Source organism: Bubalus kerabau, chromosome 18, assembly GCF_029407905.1.
Source record: "Bubalus kerabau isolate K-KA32 ecotype Philippines breed swamp buffalo chromosome 18, PCC_UOA_SB_1v2, whole genome shotgun sequence".
In the NCBI taxonomy this organism is placed as follows: Eukaryota; Metazoa; Chordata; class Mammalia; order Artiodactyla; family Bovidae; genus Bubalus; species Bubalus kerabau.
In genome coordinates this window covers 30,220,348-30,240,269 of record NC_073641.1, presented here as the reverse complement: position 1 = coordinate 30,240,269, position 19,922 = coordinate 30,220,348, and the positions used below count along the sequence as shown (strand labels likewise).

Below are 19,922 nucleotides of genomic sequence, written 5' to 3'. Positions count from 1 at the left end.
TAATTTAAAATAACGTCGAACACACTGTCTTTTAAAGAAAATGAAACAATAATGTTAATCTTTGCTTTCAGGGAATATGGAGCCATTGATGATGTAGATATTGATCTGCATATTGATGTTAGCTTTCTTGATGTAAGTATCTGCTTATACAATTGCTGCATTTAAAAAACACTTTTATTCTTGGAAGAAATTTAATTTTAGTTTCTCTTATAATACGATTAGAAACATAATGACTTTGTTAAAGTAATTTATGAAGAAATGCTACGACTGGTTGAAAAAGCAGAGATTTTGCATATGTTTTCTTCCATCAGTTCTTTTAATATTTTCTGAAAATTATGTGTTTGTATCAGTAGTATGTATGTCCTTATTTGTTAAGTTTTCAGTTGAAATTTCAAATGAAGGCAAAAATTAAAAGTACTTTGACTTCAATTTCACAGACCTGTAAGTTTTTGAGATAATTTGTAGGCCTTAATGATAAGCACTTCTTCAGAATAAGTTTTAGAAACATATTTTTTATTTTGGAAAAAAATCAAGAACTCTAAAAGATTACTAATTCACCTTGCAAATATTTGCACAGGAGGAGATTGCTGTGGCATGGGAAGTGATTCGAACAGAACCTATAATTGTCCGATTACACTGTTCTCTTACACAGTATTTGAATGGCCCAGGTTAGTTTCATTTTCCTGTTATTTTGCATATTCATCAGTTGTGCATTGTGCATGAAGTACAATATGGTTCATTGGGTAATTCTGAACATAATTGAGACTATCTTGATAATGCTTTTTAAACATACTTGCATCCTAACAGAGGTGCTGTATCATCAACATAACTTATGTAAACAGAAACATACATTTAGTGTTACAGTTTTCAGAAGCTGATGTGTTGCTGTGAAAGAAAAACACTAAAACCTAAAAGAGTATTGTGCATATAATAAAACACTCAGTAACTATACTTAGAGTTGCCCTTAGGTTTAATTTTTTGTGTTTCTGAACCTGATATTTAATTTTAATTTATCTTAGATTACTAATGAATTTAGCCTAAGTATAACATATTTCTTTTTTGAAAATGAAGTATTAATAATATTTTTGTGTTCCAATACCTGAAGGGATGATTTTGATGTATCTGAAGGAAGAGTTGTTTATAACAAAGTTGTTTATAAACAAAGTTGTTTATAACAATGCAGGAGACCTTGGTTCAATTCCTGGGTTGGGAAGATCCCCTGGAGAAGGGAATGGCTACCCACTCCAGTATTGTCTGGCGTCTCTGGTGGTGGCTCAGTCAGTAAAGAGTCTGCCTGCAGTATGAGAGACCCAGGTTTGATCCCTGGATTGGGAAGATCCCCTGGAGAAGGAAATGGCAACCAACTCCAATATTCTTGCCTGGAAAATTCCATGGATGGAGGAGCTTGGCAAGCTACAGTCCATGGGGTCTCAGAGTCAGACACAACTGAGAGACTTCACTTTATGTACTTCTCTCTCTCTTTCTCTCTCACATACACACACACCAGTATCCTCTCATATTGTTGCAATTATCTACTGCTGCAGAATAAACCACTCCAAAATGAATTGACTTAAAACAACTTCTCTCTCACCATTCTTTGGGGCTCCACTTGGCAGCTCCTGCCTGGAGCCTCCTGTGCCTCTGTAGTCAGATGAGGGGTGGAGTTTATGTTTTTAAAGGCTCCATTAGGTTGGAGGCTCAAAATGGTTGGACTTTACATGACTAGCAATTGATGCAAGTATCATTTCAGAACCACGTAGGGCTCAGCTGGGACTATAAAGTGTCTCCTTGCACCTGGCTGCTTTGTGTGGTTTAGCTTCTTGTAGCATGGCACCCCACCCCAGTACTCTTGCCTGGAAAATCCCATGGATGGAGGAGCCTGGAAGGCTGCAGTCCATGGGGTCGCTGAGGGTCAGACACGACTGAGCGACTTCACTTTCACTTTTCACTTTCATGCATTGGAGAAGAAAATGGCAACCCACTCCAGTATTCTTGCCTGGAGAACCCTAGGCATGGAGGAGCCTGGTGGGCTGCCGTCTATGGGGTCACACAGAGTCGGACACGACTGAAGTGACTTAGCAGCAGCAGCAGCATGGTGACTAGAATCCAAAAGCAAGTGTTCCAAGAAAGGGGCTGTGGTAAAAGGCTCACGGAGTCTCCCACTGTATTCTATTCATCAAAATAGTCAAAGAACCCACCCAGAATCAAGGGATACTGACATAGATGGTGTGTCTTGGAATTGTAGCCATTTTTAATCTTCTGGGCACACATTACCATTGTCTCTGCATGTTATGCTTTAGGTTATCAAAAAGCTTACATCTGTTGTTAGTTTTCATATAAGAAAACTATCTGCCCTTTCAGGTTTATGAAATATATAGGAAAGTCTCCATTTTGAAAATATTTCTGTTGTCATCACTTTTTAATTATTACCTAGTGTATTCTACCTAAATAACAACATGCAGTAACATATAGTAACTGATGTGACCTAATGCTAGGCAAAGACAAATAGAGGTGACATATTTTTATTTTGATTATATGTACAGAAATAAATTATATTTATAAATGCAAAAAAATATATAGAGAGAAATGCAATAAAGAAGGAAAATAATTCCTTATAATCCCACTATACTGAGGAACCAATAAATCAGTTGGTGTTTTTTATGTTTTCTGTGCACATGTGGTTTATTTTCATAAAGTTGACATTGAATTGTATTAATAGCTATGCACCTTAATGTTATGAGCCTTTCCTCCAGTTATTGAATATCCTAAAGCAGAATGATGTGTAATATCTGCATAATAATTTAGCCTGTAGATAGATGTGTTTTTGCTGTTTCCCCACTTATTGTGGGGAAATTTTTCTCTCTTTAGTAATTTGAAATATGCTTATTCTGTTTGATTCTGATGGTGATTAAAAGCAAAAGAAGCCCTTATGTCTGAACTATTTTTTTTTTTTTAATTAACAGGGTTAGGAACAAATTTGGGTCATTTCATCTCTACTCACTCAGTTCCATCTGTGCGAGATGACAATGTGGCATACTTTTATGTAACCTTTACCACTGTTTTATGTGTTTATATAATCTTGAATTTTAGGCAGAGGTTTTCCTTTACAATAGCTTTTAAAGATTCATCATATTTGCATGGCTTTATAAATATTTCAACAATTATGTTTTAATTCATGTTGAGATGATTTGTTGTTCAGTACCATTTATTTAGTTTTGCAGCTCATTCGTAATTTAATTCTTACTTTTTCATCTCCAGTAATTGATTTACATATTTAATAGTTTGAGAAGGAAATGACAATTCACTCCAGTACTATTGCCTGGAAAATCCCATGGACAGAGGAGCCTGGTAGGCTACAGTCCATGGGGTCTCAAAGAGTCGAACACGGCTGAGCGACTTAAAAAAAAAAAGAGCTAAAGAAACGTGAGGGTTATGCTTCATTTTTCATACTGGAGAATGATTCTTTTTTTTTTGTGAACAAGACAGATTTAAGCAGGTATAAATTTATGAGCTCATAATTGTTCCCCCCAAAAGGCAAAAGTGCTTTAAAAACTTCTGCTAGTTTGTGTGTTCAGTTCGGTTCAGTCGCTCAGTTGTGTCCGAATCTTTGGGACCCCATGGGCTGCAGCACACCACGCCTCCCTGTCCATCACCAACTCCTGGAGGAGTTGTCCCGGTGGACTCATGTCCATTGAGTCAGTGATGCCATCCAACTATCTCATCCTCTGTTGTCCCCTCCTCCTCCCACCTTCAATCTTTCCCAGCATCAGGGTCTTTTCAAATGAGTCAGTTCTTCACATCAGATGGCCAAAGTATTGGAGTTTCAGCTTCACCATCAGTCCTTCTAGTGAATATTCAGGACTGATTTCCTTTAAGATTGACTGGTTTGATCTCCTTGCAGTCCAAGGGACTCTCAAGAGTCTTCTCCAACACCACAGTTCAAAAGCATCAAGTCTTCAGCACTCAGCTTTTATTATAGTCCAACTCTCACATCCATACATGACTACTGGAAAAACCATAGCTTTGACCAGACCTTTGTTGGCAAAGCAATGTCTCTGCTTTTTAATATGCTGTCTAGGTTGGTCCTAGCTTTTCTTCCAAGGAGAAAGTGTCTTTTAATTTCATGACTGCAGTCACCAAAGTTTGTGTATGAAGTATTTTAATTATGTTCATTTGGGAGAAATCTGTCTTGATTAAGTTTGTGTTTTGTTGTATTTACTTATTGAGCTTTTCCCCCTCGTTTTCCTTGATATTGTTGTTGTTATTTAGTCATCAAGTCATATCCAACTCTTTTGCAAAGCCATGGACTGTAGCCTCCCAGGCTCCTCTGTCCATGGGATTTCCCAGGCAAAAATACTGAAGTTGCCATTTCCTTCTCCAGGAGATCTTTCCAACCCTGGGGTCGAATCCTATTTTGGCAGGGAGATTCTTTACCACTGAGCCACCTGGGAAGCCCCTTCCTTGTTGTTACCATTTATATATTTATCTTTGATTGTTATGCTTAGATCTTATTCCACCTCAAGAAAGTTTTATGCAATCATTTTTTTGGTTCCTTCTTTATCTGTTCTCCACAGTATATGCAGATTGGATCTAATTCCTATATCCTTCATGCTTTTTATCATTTGTCTTAATCTTTTGCCCATCACCTCTGATTTTATAAGTTATTTTTCCATTAATCTTCTACTACATTAAGCAGATGTTTTCATAATTTAGTCTTTGATTTAATGTTCCCCTTCTGTTTTTAATTTGATTGCAGTCTCTACTGAGACCATATTTATATATCAATTACTTTCCTTTTATTTATGCATCGTTTGGAATTTTGTTGTGAACAAAATCAACAATTGTAACAGTCGTCCAAGACACATAATTTTGTTCCTGTAGATGTGAATTTTGTTTCCCTCAGAATTCAGGCAGTGCTAAAATGCACTTCTTTCAAAAATTAGTGTGGTTTGTGTATAATTTCTTGTCTTAAGAAGAGTAAAGACTCTTTGTAATGAAAATAGAAAATACAGAAACATCATGGAGGGAAAAAACAGTAAAGAGGATTCCACATTTACTTGATTCTATAGTTAGAAGAACAAGAACCTCAGATATGCAGATGACATCACCCTTATGGCAGAAAGTGAAGAAGAACTAAAGAGAAGAACTTGATGAAAGTGAAAGAGGAGAGTGAAAAAGTCCTCTTAAAACTCAACATTCAGAAAACTGAGCTCATAGCATCTGGTCCCATCATTTCATGGCAAATAGATGGGGAAACAGTGGAAATAATCAGAGACTTTATTTTGGGGGGCTCCAAAAACACTGCAAATGGTGACTGCAGCCATGAAATTAAAAGATGCTTGGTCCTTTGAAGAAAAGCTATGGCCAACCTAGACAACATATTAAAAAGCAGAGACATTATTTTCCCTCAAGGTCCATCTAGCCAAAGCTATGTTTTCTCCAGTAGTCATGTATGGACGTGAGAGTTGGAGTATAAATATAAAGAAAGTTGAGCACTGAAGAATTGATATTTTTGAACTGTGGTGTTGGAGAAGACTCTTGAGAGTCCCTTGGACTGCAGGGAGATCAAAGCAGTCCATCCTAAAGGAAATCAGTCCTGAATATTCATTGGAAGGACTGATGCTGAAACTGATACTCCAATACTTTGGCTACCTGATGTGAAGAAATGACTCATTGGCAAAGACTCTGATGCTGGGAAAGATTGAAGGCAAGAGGAGAAGGGGACAACAAAGGATGAGATGGTTGGATAGCATCACCAACTTGATGGACATGAGTTTGGGTAGACTCCAAGCAATTGGTGATGGACAGGGAAGCCTAGTGTGCTGCAGTCAATGGGGTCGCAAAGAGTCGGACATGACTGAGCGACTGAACTGAACTGACAGTGAGCAAGAATCCCTTAGAAGAAATGGAATAGCCCTCATAGTCAACAGAAGAGTCTGAAATGCAGTACTTGTGTGTAACCTCAAAAATGACAGAATGATCTCTGTTCGTTTCTAAGCAAACCGTTCAACAGCACAGTTATCCAAGTCTGGGCCCCAACCACTGATGCCAAGAAGCTGCAGCTGACTGGTTCCATGAAGACCTAAAAGACTTTCTAGAACTAACCTTAAAAAAGATGTCCTTTTCACTATAGGAGATTGGACTGCAAAATTGGAAGTCAGGAGATAACTTGGAGTAACAGGCAAGATTGGCCTTGGAGTACAAAATGAAGCAGGACAAAGGCTGACAGAGTTTTGCCAAGAGAATGCACTGGCCATAGCAAGCACCCTCTTCCAACAACAAAAGAGATGACTCTACACACAGATATCACCAAATGATCAGTAACTGAAATCAGATTGATTATATTCTTTGCAGCCTAAGTTGGTGAAGCTCTATGCAGTCAGCAAAAACAAGACTGGGAGCTGACTGTGGCTCAGATCTTGAGCTCCTTATTGCAAAATTCAGATGGAAATTGAAGAAAGTAGAGAAAACCACTAGGCCGTTCAAGTATAACCTAAGTCAAATCCCTTATGATTATACAGTGGAAGTGACAAATGGATTCAAGGGATTAGATCTGGCAGACAAAGTGCCTCAAGAACTATGGACAGAGGATTCATAACATTGTACAGGAGACAATGACCAAAACCATCCCAAAGATAAAGAAATGCAAAAAGGCAAAGTAGTTGTCTGAGGAGGCCTTACACATAGCTGAGGAAAGGATAGAAGCTGAAAACAAAGGAAAAGAAGGGTAAGATATACCCAACTGAATGCAGAGTTCCAGGGAATAACAGGGAGAGATAAGAAGGCCTTCTTAAATGAACAATGCAAAGAAGTAGAGAAAAACAATAAAATGGGAAAGACTAGAGATCTCTTCAAGAAAATTGGAGATACCCAGGGAACATCTCATGCAAGGATGGGCGTGATAAAGGACAGAAAAGGTATGGACCTGACAGAATCAGAAGAGATTCAGAAGGGTCACAAGAACTATACAAAAAAGATCTTAATGACTAGGATAACCATGATGGTGTGATCAGTCACTTAGAGCCAGACATCCTGGAGTGTGAAGTCAAGTGGTCCTTAGGAAGCATTACTACCAACAAAGCTAGAGGAGGTGATAAAGTTCCAGTTGAGCTATTTCAAATCCTAAAAGATGATGCTGTTAAGGTGCTGCACTCAGTATATCAACAAATTTGGAAAACTCAGCAGTGGCCACAGAACTGGAAAAGGTTTTCATTCCAATCCCAAAGAAAGATAATGCCAAAGAATGTTCAAACTACCATACAGTTGCACTCATTTTATGTGCTAGTAAGGTTATGCTCAAAATCCTTAAAGCTAGGCTTGAGCAGTACATGAACCAAGAACTTCCAGATGTACAAGCTGTGTTTAGAAAAGGCAGAGGAGCCTGAGAGCCAATAGGCAACATTCGCTGGATCATGGAGAAAGCAAGGGAATTCCATAAAAGCATCTATTTCTGCTTCACTGACTAAGCACCTTGAGTGTATGGATCACAACCAACTGTGGGAAATTCTTAAAGAGATGAGAATACCAGACCACCGTACCTGTCTCCTGGGAAACCTGTATGCAGGTCAGGAAGCAACAGTTAGAACCAGACATGGAACAACGGACTGGTTCAGAATTGGGAAAGAAGGACAAAGCTGTATATTATCATCTTGGTTATTTAATTTATATCCAGAACACATCATGAAAAATGCTGGGCTAAATGAAGCACAGACTGGCATCAAGATTGCTGGGAGTAATAACAACCTCAGATACACAGATGATACCACTCTAATGGCAGAAAGTGAAGAGGAACTAAAGAGCCTTTTGATGAGGGTAAAAGAGGAGAGTGAAAAAGTTGGCTTAAAACTCAGCATTCAAAAACTAAAATTATGGCATTCAGTCCCAATACTGCATGGCAAATAGAAGCGGAAAAAGTGGAATCAGTGACAGATTTTCTTTCCTTGGGCTCTAAAATCTCTGCAGAGTGATACTACAGCCATGAAATTAAAAGATGCTTACTCCTTGGAAGGAAAAATATGACAAACCTAGACAGTGTATTAAAAAGCAAGGACATCACTTGGCTGGCAAATATCCATATAGTTAAAGCTGTGTTTTTTCCAGTACTCAGGTACAGATGTGAGAGTTGGATCATAAGGCTGAGGGCCGAAGAATTGATGCTTTTGAGTTGTGTTGCTGGAGAAGCCTCTTGAGAGTTCCTTGGATTGTGAAAAGATCAAACCAGTCAATGCTAAAAGAAATCAACCCTGAATATTCACTGAAAGGACTGATGCTGAAACTGAAGCTCCAATATTTTAGCCACCTGATGCAAAGAGCCCACTCATTGAAAAAGACCTCGATGCTGGGAAAGATTGAAGGTAAAAGGAGAAGAGGGTGGCAAAGGATGAGATTGTTCAATGTCATCACCAACTCAGTGGAGGTGAATTTGAGCAGACTTCAGGAGATACTGAAGAACAGGGAAGCCTAGTTTGCCGCAGTCTGTGGAGTCCCAGAGAGTTGAATATAACTTAGTGACTGAACAACAACAAGATTAGTTCCATCTGTTCCATTTGTAGCAAAATTTGCTTAAAGGTTCTCTCATATGTGGATGGCATTATTCCATGTTTCTGGTCCTTTTGCTGGATTTCTCCTGTTTCTGAAATGCAGCGATTATGATAAGCCTTGTTCAGGACGATTGACTCACTTTGTCAGCTTAACTAGTAAATTTACCCAAAGACTATGTTTTTTTCCTCAGAGAAATTTAAGGAAGAATATGATTTAAAATTAGGAATAATATGAAATAGATGGCCAACCTAGAGACAAGGATAATAAAAAGAAACATATAATTTATTATTCTAGAAAAAATAATGAGTTTATCCTAGTTTACTTGGATCATTGCAAGCAAATAAATAGATGAGAAAGAGTTTCTTGAAGATTGTTTTGCAATGTCTTTGACAATATCAACATTTATAGTAAAATGAACTTGCAAAAAATGTATGACTTGCAAAAATCCAAGGTTTAGGCTGACCTAGTTAACAGTTCTTTTTGAAGAGCATTTGTTCCTCAGTTTGGAGAATGTATGAGTAATACTTATCTGAACTATAACATTTGGCCAGGGCTAATCTGACAGTTTATCTGTGAGTGACCAGAAATGATAAGAAGAGAAGAAATAACCTCCTTATCCACTTTGAAGTTAAAGATTATTTTCATTGTACATGAGGAAATACACTTTAAATAAAAAGACAAGATTGTTATGATTTTTATGGTACTATGTATTTTTTTGAAAATTACTGGTATGTAAGTCTAGTTTATGGTCTCAAGGACACGGCTGCTTTTTGTTTAAAGTGACACACAACTAACATTATTAAAAATGTTTTCCTGTGCAAATCATCTCATTGTTGATACCACTACATTTATATGATCAGAGTTGGAATAATTTCCACCTACCTTGAACGACCCTCACTTATTGCTTTCCCAACCTAAATTATGAGAAACAAGGAAAAGCTGAATAACCTTCCCTTTTAAAACAACAAATATTTTAGTAGTTTATCTTTCTCATTCTTTTGTCCCCAGAAATGTACCTTGTGGGGAATTTAGTTGAGGTAAACTTTTAATTTAGGGAGAATAAGTATTTCTATGATATTTATTACTTTTCCTGTAAAGGGTCATTTACTTGTAGATTCTACTTTTATATTTATTTGTAGATTCTACTGTTAATAGTCTACTTAAAAGACTACTTTTAGCTAAATTTATACCTGAATATTTGTTTACTCCTGGAGAAGGAAATGACACCCACTCCAGTATTCTTGCCTGGAAAATTCCATGAGCAGAGGAGCCTGATGGGCTACAGTCCATGGGATCGCAAAGAGTCAGACACGGCTGAGCGTACAGACACACATTTGTTTATTTGCTTAATGGGTCTTTTATATTCCATTTTATTTTCTAGCTGATTATTTTGGTTAGCAAATATCTATTACTTTTAGAAACATTAAAAAAAATTAAAGCATTTCAGATTTACAGAAAAATGGCAGAGTTAGTATAGAGTCCCTATACATGTATATCCAATTTAACTGATTACTAACATCTTATTTGAATACATTAAATACATTTCAGTAGCTAATTGCATTAATTTTAATAGTATATGAATTTTGTCACTTGAATTTTGGAATATTTTTGGAAGTAACATCTTGTTAGCTCTTTCAGTATATTCCACAATTTGGGGTCATTCAGATTTTATACTACTAATTGAGTCAATATTTGTGACATTTAGTTTCTGCTTATTCATAGTATGAATAAGTTTTGGTCTTTGTATTATTAATTTGTAGGAGTAATTTGTATATTTTGGATAAATAGTTGTGTGTATTATATCTCTTCTCTCTTTATCCTTTTGTCTTATACAGTTATCTTCAGTGAAGATTTCAGTTCTTCTACTGCATTTTGAATTTTTTTCTGCATTTTTAAAAGCCAGGCCCCTTTCATTTTTCTGCCTCCATCTTCCCAGTTTCTTTTTCCATCTGCCTGAGAAGAGATTGTGTCCTCTTGAATCTTCTTAGAGAGAACACACTGTGTTCTAATTTTGTCATCTTTTTCTTTAAAGAATAATTCCCCTGAGTTTCCAAGTTAGGATTTTTAAAATTCATTTTTCTATGGCACTGGGTTTGGGATGCATGGAATTGAAGTTAAGTATTCTCTGTTAAGGATTAGAATGTTTGCTGGACAGAAACTGATGGGTGACTAGCACCAGTTTTCTTTGATCAGTGGAGTGTTTGTATCCCAGACTAATGGCCAAGACAGGGAGTGAGGCAGTTGGGGATACCAGCCTGCTTTGCTGTGTGGAGCATGTGTGGCCTGAGGATGTATAATAATTAGACAGTCTTAGTTCTAATGATCTGTTATTGCCACAGTTTGTAAGAATGGTACTACCCTTGCTGTTGTACAAGGTCATCTTTTATTTGCATACTAGCTTCCATCCTCTTTCATCTAAATTAGCACACCCTTTTCTCTCCTTCTTATACTGTTCATGTATGTCTCTTTCTTCTAAAAGATTCCCATTAGTAAAAAAAAAAAGTCCTCTCATTTTTAAAACAAGCACCTTTAGACCTTAAATCACTCTTCATTTAGTCCCTAGCACTCTGCTTCCCATGACTGTTGAGTTTCCTCATTAGACTTGCCTCTGTTAACTTACTTCATTTTCCCTCTTCTTGTTCTCCTTGAATATGCTGTAGCTGTGTTTTGGATGCATCATTTCACAACCAGGGCTCTTGTCAGCGTCACCAGTGACTTGACTATTGCTTAATGACCCGATGACCAATTTGGAGTCTTCATCTTAATTAACTTAGCAGCATATTATAATAATTGTTTATCCCTTCCTTGGAAAACTTTTGTGAACATATGTCCATATCAGCAGCATTCTGGATCTTCCATCCTCCTAGCTATTCCTCTTCAACCTTCTCTGTGGAGCCTCTAGATACTGGATGGCTCAGGCTGAATCCTTAACTTCTGTCTTCCATCTACACTCACTCATAGTTTCTCATCCAGCCTCATGCCTTTAAATACATATATGTTCTGACTCGTCCAAATGTGTGTCTTTAGCATGTTTCACTCATCCAAGTGTGTAAATACTGGATTTCTGTAGTAGCCTACTTAAACTTTTCCACTCGAGTGACAAACAAGCATTTCAAATTTACAGTGAGGGTGGGTGCTGAGTTGTGTCTGACTCTTTGCAACTCTGTGGACTATAGCCTGCCAACCTCCTCTGTCCATGGGATTCTCCAGGCAAGAATACTGGAGTTGGGTTGCCATTTCCTCTTCCAGGGGATCTTCCCCACCCAAATTTACAATATCCAGAGTGAAATTGCCGATCTTCCCCACTGCTCCGATCTGATTCTCCTGCAGTCTTTCACCCAGAAATTTGTAAGTTTTATACTTCTGGTTGCTCAAGCCAAAATCTTTTGATTCATCCTTGACTCCATTCTTTTTCTGATACTTTGAATTCAGTCCATCAGCAAAACCTGTCAGATCTCCCAGAGAGTGTGAATCCAGAATGCTCCCCACCTTCACTAATCCAAGCTACCATACTCTTCCCTTAAGTACTCTAAGTTCTGGGCTGAGTTTCCTGTTTCTACCTTTGGTCTTTACAGAAGATCCTGTAAAGAAGGAGCTGCCTGTGCTCCTTCTCTCATCTCCTCTACTAATGAGATACCTTGTTCACTCCTCTCCGACTCCCCTTGGTGGTCCTAGAATGGTGAAGCACATTTTTCCTTACGGGCACTGCCCTGTGTTTACTCTGGCCAGGACCGTTTACTTTCTGCCATAGTATCTAATGCTGAAGTCTTTTTGTGCCCACCTAACCTTTAGCCCCCTCCCCCCTTTTCCTTCTTTATTTTTATCCAGAGCCTTTATCACTATGTGACGTTTGGTCTGTTTTCTTATCTGTTTTCTATCTGTCTCCCCCTGTTTACTAAGGCTTAGAAGGGCAGGGCTATTTGTATTTGTGGTTTTGCAGCTCTATCTATAGTGGCTGGCACAGAGGGAACATAATAAATCCCCTTTAAACCAGTGAATAATGAATGGTGAGTGACTCTTTTGGTGGTTATCAATTTCGTAAGCAGCATAGTTACTAATTTACAGAAATGCACTTATCTGATAAAAACATTAAGCACACAAGATGCTGTGCAGCAAAAAGTGAATCTCCCTATGCCTTACTGTCATTCTCCATTGTTTTATTCCTAGAAAAAGATCTATGTGTATGCAAACATGTCTCTCTTACACCTAAAGAATAGAGTGCAAACTGTAATATACATTGCTATTTACACTTAATATATATTTTTGAAAATCATCATTATTATACATATTGTACACTTACATATACATATATTTATATGTTAGCGTATAATATGGAAGGAGAGCTGTGATAAACCTCACAGTGTATTAAAAAGCAAGATCATCATTTTGTCCACAAAGGTCCATATAATCAAAGCTATGGTTTTTCCAGTAGTCATGTACAGATGTGAGAATTGGTTCATAAAGAAGGTTGAGCTCTGAAGAACTGATGCTTTCAAATTGTGGTGCTGGAATAGACTCTTGAGAGTCTCTTCGACAGCAAGGACATCAAACCAGTCAATCCTAAAGGCAATCAAATCTGAATATTCATTGGAAGGACTGATGCTAAAGCAGAAGCTCCAATACTTTGGCCACTTGATGCAAAGAGCTGAGTCACTGGAGAAGACCCTGATGATAGAAAACACTGAAAGCAAAAGGAGACAGAAGACAAAACAGTGGCAAAGGATGAGGTAGTTAGATAGCATTACTGACTCAATGGATGTGAATTTGAGCAAACTCTGAGAGCTAGTGACAGACAGGGAAGCCTGGAGTGCTGCATTCCATTGGGTCGCAAAGAGTCAGACACAACTTAGTGACTCAACAACAGCAATAGCAACCTAGAATGATCTCCAAAATCTCTGTATAAAGCATAAGCAACCACGTGTAGGATTGTGTGCAGACTATTTTAAAATGTGTATGTATGTGTATATACATATTATGCACACATAGTAATATATATATTATTTTTCAGTCATTTTCCTGGCTGATAGTTGAGTTTCAGCTCAATATTTAGACTGGTTTTTTGTTTTTCCTTTGCAGTGCCCACTGTTGATGTCTTTCAGATTTCCACAAAAGAGAGATTTGGTCTGGGACATCAGCTGAAAAAGTAAGTTTTCCAATGAATGAAAGCAAATTTCTGTTAAAGAGAACTGAGTTCTCATTTTGCTTGCCACCCCCGCCCCATTTTTATTCAGCACAGCTTTTTGAAGTAAATGCCTCAGGAGAGAAATTCATCCTGATGCTGAGAGGCGCATCAATAATTTAGCTGGCAGAGCTCACTTTTAGAACTGGGCCAGATTCCACCTGCCCCGCCCCCTACCCCCCACCCCCGCCCCCCAGCCAGGATCCTTTCTCATCCCTGCAACACCCTGCCTTCCACCGGAGAAGGTGGGCATGTGAAAATCAGAAAGTAAACTCTTAATGTTTAGAATTCCACATCTTTGAAATGAAATTCAATTTACAACATATGTTTAGCACTTTATATTATGTGGTGTTTTCTTTTTAAGGACTCTGAAGAGAAATTTTCTCAGTTTTCTGTATTGAATTAGGTATGTTTTTCCAGCTTAATTGGCTTTGTTTTTTCGATTGGACTTTGTTTTTCAAGCCAGTATGTTACAGGTCTTGGAGCAAAGCATGGAGCCTGCCTTCTATGTTAAGCCATTCAAGTTAGGTACCACCTCACCTTGCCACATCTTCCCACCCCTCTATGATTTTTTTTTTTTCCTTCACCAATTTTCTCCTTCGTTTTAAAACTTATTTTTAATTTAATGACTGTACTTGCTTAGATCGGTTTTAGGTTCACAGCAAAATTGAGAAGAAGGTACTGAGCTTGCCTCCTGCCCCCACACATACATAGGTTCCCTATTAGCAACATCTCCTACCAAGTGGCCCATTTGTTACAACTGGTGAACCTATATTGACTATGATTATCACCCAAAGTCCACAGTTCTACTTTATGTACTTTTGTAAGCCACTTAAGAAGTATTTTGGGAGAGTGAAATGACATTGGTCCAAACAAGACAAGAAACATAAAAGTACAGAAGTGTAGAAATAGCTTCCTACCCGTACTGGCATTTGAGTACATCACTTGGGCTCAGAAAAAGTGATGATGTGTGTAATCCCCAACCCTGAGAAATTAAGGAAATCTGTATTCTATATTCACTATTTAATCACGTTATAGAACATGTTTAGTCTCTGAGTCATGTCCAACTCTTGTGACTCCATGGACTAGAGCCTGCCAGGCTCCTCTGTCCATGGGGTTTCTGGAGTGGGTTACCATTTCCTGCTCCAGGGGGTCTTCCTGACCAGGGATCAAACACAGGTCTCCTATATTGCAGGTGGTCTCTTTCTTGGCAGGCAGATTCTTTACCAACTGATCCACCAAGAAATAACATTTCAGAAAAGTTATTTACTTTTATGTATAGATTTTAGTTATGTGGACAGTTTGGTATATGAACTGGAACTTTTCTTTTCATGACTCTTGATCAGTTTTAGTCTAATTTAGTTTCTTTCCTTAATTTTAAATAACTGGGTTTGCCTTGTGATCTTCTAGTCTAATATAATATATAATAAAATTCAAAACCTGATCTCATTCTCAAAATAAGTCATAAGAGGAAATTGAAATATAAAGAGGTTATTTTCCGAAACATACAGCAAGTTAGGAAGGCAGATTTAGAATCTAGGCCTTTTGTTATTGCTTAGGAAATAAGAAATACTCATTAAACTTTTTCTGTGATTCTTTATCTTTTGTGTTTCTGCAGTAAGACAGCATCTCAACAGCAGGAGCTGCATCATTTGCTTATGCAGTGCTGCTTTTTTTGGTCAAGTACTTAGCTTAGTGATATATATTACCACCCTTGACCTTCATAACAACCCTATCAGGCAGGTACTATTACTCTCCATGTTTCCTAGATGGTGAAGCCCAGGCCCCAACAGTTTAAGCAACTTGCTTAAGCTCACACACTGAGAAAGTGGTAGAGCCAGAATTTGATTTCACATCAGTATTTTTGATTCACCCACTAATCTGTCTCTCATACAATCCCAGATACTCCTTGCCTTCATAAAGCTTGGGATATATTTTCAGCATTGAATACATATTGGGGAAAATGTGAAGTCATTAAAAGAGCCTGAAGGGAAAAATACTGACTCCAAACAGATGTAATATAGTGATCAGTCTTGAATAGGGTATCTATTAGTCAAAGGCTAAGCATATCACAGACTATGGAAATAATCTTAAACTCTGTATGACTTTATGTTCAATTGGCATTAATCAAACTTAAGCTATTTTTAAAAGGAAAAGTACATTGTGAATCTCCAGCATTGCCTTAAGTACATAACAAATAAAGCATGGTATAAATTATTCATATGTTGCGTTCACATTTATAAACCAAAATTCAATTTACAAGTGATGTGTAAATTGCAATAAAAACTCACATTTCAAATTAATACAGGACTTTAACTTGATGGATGATGTCATTTCGCTCCAGCTGTTTCACCACCACAGTTTGAACGCAGTACTGGTTACAGTGGTACAATTTCTTTTGAAATCAGCATATAGAAAAGCATCACATTCCCCTTGTATACTCCCATTTCTCTGTCTGAACTACCCTGGAATCTTTGTTCGAATAGCTGACTGTGACATCATCTGGGCTTCACTTGATGTGAATGTATAATTTACCCTGAAGTCTCTTCCCTTCTTTTTATCATCAGCCAATGGCGGTTGTAAATAGTTCTTCTTAGTGCCAGTAAACTTAAACACCAGTATGAGCACTGAAATATCTATTTTAAGGGAGTGTCCATTATACTAAATGTATTCACATGTATATTTCAAATTACCGTTGACATGAAACACCATATTGAATTACTTATAGAGATAGTTAACTCCTCCCTTTCAAATCCAAGAACAGGTAGGGATTTGGGTGTCCAAGTTTAAGAATTACTAGTTTAAGATGTTGAAGTCACACTTTAGAATGCTAATGTTATATGAAAGTGAGAACAATTTTAGCTCTTTGACTTGTGTTTTGTTCTGGTTAGTCTGTCGAGAATTAGAGAAGCACTTGTTAGGTTTCTTAGGGAATGGTATACAGGAATGGCAATTTTTCATAGGAGGAAAAGAATTCAAATCTGCCTGGTACAAAGAGTGGTGTCACTGGGGACTTCAGATTAGGTACAGGGGAAAACGATGACCCTGATGTTCTATTGCATTTAAATTTTGCTAAAATCTTGGGAGAAAAATATCTTTAAAAATCAAGTGGGAAATAAAACCTTGGTTTCCTGTTCTGATCTCTGGGAGGGATATACTGCAAATTTGAAGTCATGTATCATTGATTGTGACTGCAGTTTTACCCCCTTCTTTCTTACTACCTCTACAGCTATAAACACCGCCCCCCCCCCCCTGCCATAATTCCATATTTCCTCTGAATTTACAAAGTTGAGGTAGTAAGTCTGAGTGATGTAGTTTCTGGCAATCTGTGTTAATTTGGTAAATGAATAATCAGCCTAGTATTAAGAGGCACATCTGCCCCTTTTGAATAACATGTTAACATAGATTCATCTGTATCAGATTACATAGGTATTACAGCTCTGCCACTTACTATCCAGGTAAACTTGGACAAATTTCACGTCTTTACCTTACTTACAAAATGTGTAGAAGGAGGAAGAAAGATTTGTAAATAAAGTTCCTCCTTTACACCCTGGCCTATTGTCAGTGGTAGATACTGGTACCATTTCCTGGTCCGAAAGCAATCTGTGTTAGAAATAACTGAAAACAGCAGGAAAAGCAGGCAATGCTGAATTGACTTTGAAAAGAAAATGAAAATGTTTAATCTCTTGCACACAATGTTTATTGTAAAATTTCTTCTCTACTTCAGTATCAGCTAAGGGACCCTCCTCCAGGGCCACTGGAGAGATGGGATCCAGAGAAGCTGTCACAGACTGGGACCCATCTCAGAAAATAAGGCCATGTCTTAAATCCACAGTTGACATTCTAGAATTTTTTACTGCAAAACAGTGATGACATGGTCTTGATTTAGAAAATATTGAGGCCAGAAGTTACCAAATTCCTGCCTTATGATAGGAACTGAAAATTCTTAGAGGCTCATCATTAAAAGAAAAAAAAAATACAGCATATTTTCAAGTGAATGGGGCTGGTGCTGAACATAAAATTTGCTGATCTGCTTATTCTCCATAAAGTTAGTTTTGCACAGCTTATTTTTGCTTAGAATTTTGTAGTTTCATTTTGGTTTCCTTTTCAGGAAGAAAACTACATAAACAAATCAAGTAAAAAGAAAAAGTTTACTTGTATCTTAATCATAATTACTAACAAAAATCATTTTTAAACCTATGTGGCTGGCACCAACAAAATATTTCAGACTTTTCTTTTGCCACCAAAGCTAAAGATGTTGAATCTAGAGGGTGTCCTTATAAATCTCTTTATATCCTTATTCTTTTACCTTTTATCAATTATTTAATCAATTGTATTTTTAATTATGTCACAGTAATTAATTATTAATTGCAACACAGTAAAATCATTAGAAATTTTCTATAGGATGCTTTCGTACACATGAAATCATCTTGTATGGTTCAAAATTAAATTCTCTCTAATCACCGTGCATTTATTTTCCTTTGATAAATGCATTCTCTCCGTAATCTATACAGAAATCTGATAGTAAATTACCTTGGAACTGTGACAAAACACTTACCTTTGGTTTGACAGAATCATGCAGACATTTGTTACACAGCAGTGGAAGCAGAGCAAAGAAAAATCCAGTTGCCTGCACAATAAGAAGCTGTCAGAGAAGAAAGTCAAGTCTCCCCTGCATTTATTTTCAACCTTGCGCAGGTGGGTAATAGACATCTTTCCCTCATCCTACTGAAATGCTGCACTTGTGATCTTCCATGGTTATTTAGTTCAGCGCGTTCCTTCTACACTCTCGGCATCTGTATTTTCTTTATGACCTTAAAGAACAAATCAAAAAACATAGCTACTCATTTCTGTGTTTTGAGTTTGTGTTTTTTACATTGGTTAAATTTACTAAAATTACATTTCTTTTGGTTTCTAATTCCATAGAGTTCCCCTACCAAAATTAGTCCTTTGTATAGCAGGGGTCCTCAAATGGTTCATGAGCTGCAGGCTAGTAAGTGAAGCTTCATATGTATGTACAGTCACTCCCCATCACTAGCATTACCACCTGAGCTCCTGTCAGATCATTGGTGACATTAAGATTCTCAGAGGGTTTTCAATCCTTAACCTTGAAGTCAAAGTGGAATATCCTGAGATTGTCACAAAATAGAAATAAACTGCACAATAAATGTAACTCACTTGAACCATCCTGAAACCCCCACACTCCCAGGTCCACGAAAAAAGTTTCTTCCACGAAACTGTTCCTGATACGAAAAAGGTTAGGGACCACAGCTTTATAGGCCTCTAGAATAGATAGGAGGGGGGGAAAAAAAAAACTGGACAATCAATCCTTTTTTTTGCTTTCCAGGTAACATAGAATTCAGTCCCTGTGATCTTTCGGTACATACTTCTGGTTTCAGTTTTCACTGGATAGGCTGGGTTTAAAAGAGATGGTATTTGTAGCAGAGTTGAGTTGATGGAGCCCGACAGGTGTTCTCCAAGGTCTGTTACACTCACGATTTGCCCTATTAACTGTTTAACTGTTCGATTTCGAAGGTCGCCAAGTTATCCTCCCCCTGGTTGTGGAAAAAGCAAATCTAAACTGAAATCGGAGCAGGACGGGATCTCCAAGACGCACAAGCTACTGCGGAGGACTTGTTCCAGCACCGTCAAGACGGAGGACGCGTGCGCCCCGAAGCCACACAGGACCTTCGGTCGCTCGCTGTCCAGCGACCCCCGGGCTGAGCAGGCGGTGACAACCATTAAGTCGCACAAACTCTTGAACCGTCCCTGCTCTGCAGCCGTCAAGCAGGACGACTGCCTCGCTCTCAAGTCGCACAAACTTTTGACCCGCTCTTGTTCCGGAGACCCGCGCTGTGAGCACAATGCCAGCCTGAAGCCTCACAAACTGTTAAGCAGGTCTTACTCCAGTAACCTCAGAATGGAAGAATTATATGGACTCAAGAATCACAAGTTGCTCAGCAAGTCTTACTCCAGTGCCCCCAAGTCATCCAAAACGGAGCTTTTCAAGGAACCCAACGCAGAGGGCAGGAGGCTCTCTCTTACCTCAGGGCTCATTGGTATCTTAACACCATCGTCATCTTCATCTTCCCAGCCTGCTGTGCGTACATATTTTCATCTTGAGTTCTTAGATGTTAGCCAAGGGGCAGGAGAGGGTTTTGTGTGTGTGTGTTGCAAAGGTCTGGTCAAAGACGCACGGTTT

General features: G+C 38.0%; 1 protein-coding gene across 2 annotated transcripts in view; it reads left to right on the top strand.

The window, feature by feature from the left end:
- Window positions 1–19,922, top strand: part of PARP8 (poly(ADP-ribose) polymerase family member 8) — a 201,204-nt gene that overhangs the window by 125,795 nt on the left and 55,487 nt on the right. For both annotated transcript variants that reach the window (XM_055554414.1, XM_055554413.1), the window contains exons 9-13: window positions 72–132; window positions 578–668; window positions 13,618–13,684; window positions 18,293–18,418; window positions 19,256–19,820. In XM_055554414.1, coding sequence (XP_055410389.1) covers window positions 72–132; window positions 578–668; window positions 13,618–13,684; window positions 18,293–18,418; window positions 19,256–19,820 — 910 coding nt within the window. The remainder of the gene's footprint in view (window positions 1–71; window positions 133–577; window positions 669–13,617; window positions 13,685–18,292; window positions 18,419–19,255; window positions 19,821–19,922) is intronic.